We start from the raw sequence: 3879 nt of genomic DNA on the forward strand, positions 1-3879 counted from the left end.
GAAAACCGTGCTGCTCGTCCGCAAGGAGATTGTTTTCAGCGAAATAGCTTTCAATTCTATTTAGGAAACATTTCTCAAATACTTTTGCTACAGAAGATGTTAAGGCTATTGGGCGATAACTACTAGCATCGGATTTCTCACCCTTCTTTTTGTACAATGGCTTGATTACAGTTAATTTTAGCACTTCCGGGAATTTACCAGTGCGAAACGACTCATTCACCATAAATGCCACAGGGAACACTATATAACCAGAAATCTTTTTCAACGTATCCATAGATAATCCATCCCAGCTAGATGATTTCTTTGACGGGAATAACTTCAAAATTTTTTCTATTTCAAATGGGGTAACGTCAGGCTGAGCAGTAAATTTTATTCCATTTGAAACAATACTCTCAGTACAGAGTTCAATTTCATCACTACTAAGATTTACCTGAGGTTCAACAAATTTTTTATTTAAAAAGTTGCAAATTTTCTGTAAATCCTTTTCCATTTCACCATCAATTTCAATTTGCTTAATATCATTTTCGTGTTTATCTTGGTTCAAGTTGCAAGTTTCGTTAATAATTTTCCAGGCCATACCAGTCTTATTAGAGGCTTTTAACATTTTCTGGTCATTGTGAGTTCGGACTGCATCATTTATGAGAAAGCCAACGTACTTTTGTTTACTTTTATATTTGAATTTAAGACTTCTTAATCTGTCACAGTTAGGATCATTCCTTTTCAGTGTAGATATTTGGGCACCCAAGAGCCTTAATTCTTCCTTTTGCTTACGAAGAAACTCAGAATCGGCATTATTTTTCCTATTTACTCTAATTAATATTTTCTCCTTTGGGAAACTCATTTCAAAGTACATAGTAAGCTTATCCATGAATTTACAGCACATATCATCAATATCATCACTTTCATAAACTTCGGTCCAACTTTCTGTACTTAAGAGGTGGAAAAATTCAGTCCAGTTACTGTCAGAGAATCTCCTGATAATTTTGTAATAATCTCTATCGAGTTCAATTGGAATTTGAAAATTAACAGACACCATTCTATGGTCGCTAAAAAATACATCACTGACAAAAGAAGTATGCGAGCACTTTAAGGAACTAAATACATGATCAATCAAAGTTGCTGATGTGTTTGTAACCCGGGTAGCTTCGATTCCATTTACCAGTGACATTTCATAGCCATCCATTAAGTTCAGTAATTTCATTTTATCAGCATTGTCTGAGTTAAGATCAACATTCAAATCACCAACTAGTAACATCTCTTTCTCTGGACTTATAAACTTCTCAATAAGATTTTCCAAATTTTCAATGAAGAACTCAATATCTCTGTTTTCAGGATTACTCGGTCGGTACACCGTCAAAAGCGTAATAATTCGATTTGCAACCTTCAATTCAACTCCACAAGTTTCGAATCTAAATTCAATAGAAGTTGGAAATAGTTTCTTGCAATTAAATTTGAGGCCTTTTTTGACTAAAATTAGCACTCCCCCTCTTTCTCTTATCTTACGGCCAAAGAAAGTAACAGTTTTATAATTAGTTATGCTAAAATGTTTGACTTCCTTAGAACAGAGCCAATGCTCATTTATTACAATGATTGAGGGCTTTTCGCGCAAATTAGTTATGTAATTTTCGAAATTCGCTAATTTTTCTGCAGATTTAACGCCTTGGATATTTAAAAGAGCGATTTTCAAATTTTCAACTTTACTTTGACCATTCTTTTTTACGCGACCTTGTGGAGAGACTTGCTGATTGCGTTTTTTGAGCTCTTTCTGTAATTAATCGTTACGGACTTGGAAGGCGATGGTGCTGCAATCTTCGGAGACGGTTTGGTTGAAGCGCGCAGCGTACTGGTGCGAGTAGCAGCTACTTTCTGCAGTGAACGTTTCCTGCCCTCAGGATGTGACTCACGTAATTGTTCAGTCAACGCATCGATGCTGCGTTTCACTCCGGCCATCTGGTCATTCATGAAACTTGTCAGGTCGACTGTTTCTGGTGCCTCTGGGGCCGCAATTAAGACTGGGTGCTCGGGCGAAGAAGAAATTAGGACCTCCTTTGCAAGACTTCTCTCAGTTCCACTCACCATAACAGTGGAAGGTTGTCGGGGGGGATTTTGAGATAAAACAGGTAGGGGCAGCGGGGGTAGGCTACCCCCACCGACAGAGCCTTCCCGAAGCAATCCGCTTTCACGCTCGAGGTTAGCAAAGAATGCAGTCAGTTTACGGTCATGAGCGTCCCTCCATCCAGTCCCTCTCGTCTGTGACACAGCCCCACCAGGTAGCTTATTGGGCTCCAGACTGCAAGTGCGTACCTCATCAGGATTGGTAGTCTGATTTAAATTTTTATCACCTTTATTAGCTGGCGATGAGGTGGGGCTAGGCGCACGGGAGGGCACCCCAGCTTTTTTACAGGTCTCCGGTGTGCACCTAGCTTGTCCACCTGTTCCTGCTGTGACTTTGGCAGATTCTGATGGGGCACTGCCTTGCCCGGGGAAAGCTGCGGGCCTTGCCACATGTTGATCGCTGCTGATTAAGTGGCACGGCAGCGCAGCTGAAACAAAAGAACATGTTTGTGAGTTTATTTGCTTATTATCCTCAGGGACGAATGTCGAGATTCCTGGTGACGAACAACGCTCAGTAGCCGGCTCCTCGATGCTCTGTCGGGTCTGCTGTATTTCCGATCTCATACTACTCAAAGTGACGTTTAGGCGATCGAGCAGCGTTTCCTCGTCACCTCCCAGTGTTGCATTAGACGAAGAGCCGCTCTCAAGCATATCCGAAACGGGCAGTGTCCTTTGCTTCTTTGTTGCTTTACCTACGACAAAGCTCTTCGACTTGTGCGTCCACGACCCAGCAGTTCTCCAGGTCCTGTTTGTCGGAGATGAAGGGGCGCGCTGCAACTCTTCCCTCCGAGGAAGGTAGTGCACTACCAGAGTAACGTCATCATCTGCGAAGATCTCTCTCAGCTTTTGTTTTGTGAATTTCCATGGAATGCCATCCAATCCAGCTCCCAATTTAGTTATGGCAATTTTCTGAAGTTTTTGTTCCCTCATTTTGTCATGCAAAGCAGTAAGAGCAGCCACCTCATTTCTGTAAAACCTTCCCGGGTTTTTGTGCTTCTTGTCACCTGTTCTCTCTTTGGATGCAACGTGCCAAATCGCTCGATCCCCCTCTATGCTTTGCATGACGATACTGCCGATGCGAATATTTGAGCCCGGCGCGTTGATGGCGCCAAACTTTTTTTTAATTCTAAGTCCGATCATAAAAATCGACATATATCGTCAGGTACCAATAAATATACGACTTGGAATTCATTGAAAAAAATGTGAAAACGTAGGGTCTTCATAAGTGTCACTGAGACCTTTTCAGAAAGTCAAAAAAAATATTTATAAGTACCAAGTACCTCATATTTTGAATTTTTAATTCTAAGTCCGATCATAAAAATCGACATATATCGTCAGGTACCAATAAATATACGACTTGGAATTCATTGAAAAAAATGTGAAAACGTAGGGTCTTCATAAGTGTCACTGAGACCTTTTCAGAAAGTCAAAAAAAATATTTATAAGTACCAAGTACCTCATATTTTGAATTTTCAATTTTAAGTCCGATCATAAAAATCGACATATATCGTCAGGTACCAATAAATATACGACTTGGAATTCATTGAAAAAATGTGAAAACGTAGGGTCTTCATAAGTGTCACTGAGACCTTTTCAGAAAGTCAAAAAAAATATTTATAAGTACCAAGTACCTCATATTTTGAATTTTTAATTCTAAGTCCGATCATAAAAATCGACATATATCGTCAGGTACCAATAAATATACGACTTGGAATTCATTGAAAAAAATGTGAAAACGTAGGGTCTTCATAAGTGTCACTGAGA

At 39.9% G+C, this 3879-nt stretch overlaps 1 protein-coding gene across 1 annotated transcript; it reads right to left on the reverse strand.

Annotated features, from left to right (window-relative positions):
• Positions 1–2207: 2207 nt before the first annotated feature.
• On the reverse strand, positions 2208–3206 carry LOC132202899 (uncharacterized). Its single transcript, XM_059630184.1, has 2 exons — positions 2343–3206; positions 2208–2290 (listed from the first exon to the last, which is right to left on the reverse strand). The coding sequence occupies exons 1-2, from the start codon at positions 3175–3177 to the stop codon at positions 2208–2210; spliced, it is 918 nt and encodes a 305-aa protein (XP_059486167.1). The 5' UTR covers positions 3178–3206.
• Positions 3207–3879: the final 673 nt, after the last annotated feature.

Source organism: Neocloeon triangulifer, unplaced genomic scaffold (genome assembly GCF_031216515.1).
Source record: "Neocloeon triangulifer isolate White Clay Creek 2 clone unplaced genomic scaffold, ASM3121651v1 ptg000016l, whole genome shotgun sequence".
NCBI lineage: Eukaryota > Metazoa > Arthropoda > Insecta > Ephemeroptera > Baetidae > Neocloeon > Neocloeon triangulifer.

Bases quoted from the DNA above. Each gene is read 5' to 3' on its own strand.
- LOC132202899 (XM_059630184.1), bottom strand. From the start codon at position 3,177: ATGCAAAGCATAGAGGGGGATCGAGCGATTTGGCACGTTGCATCCAAA. The intron at 2,291-2,342 runs GTGATAAAAATT...ACGCACTTGCAG, and splicing joins CTCATCGCCAGCTAATAAAG to TCTGGAGCCCAATAAGCTAC.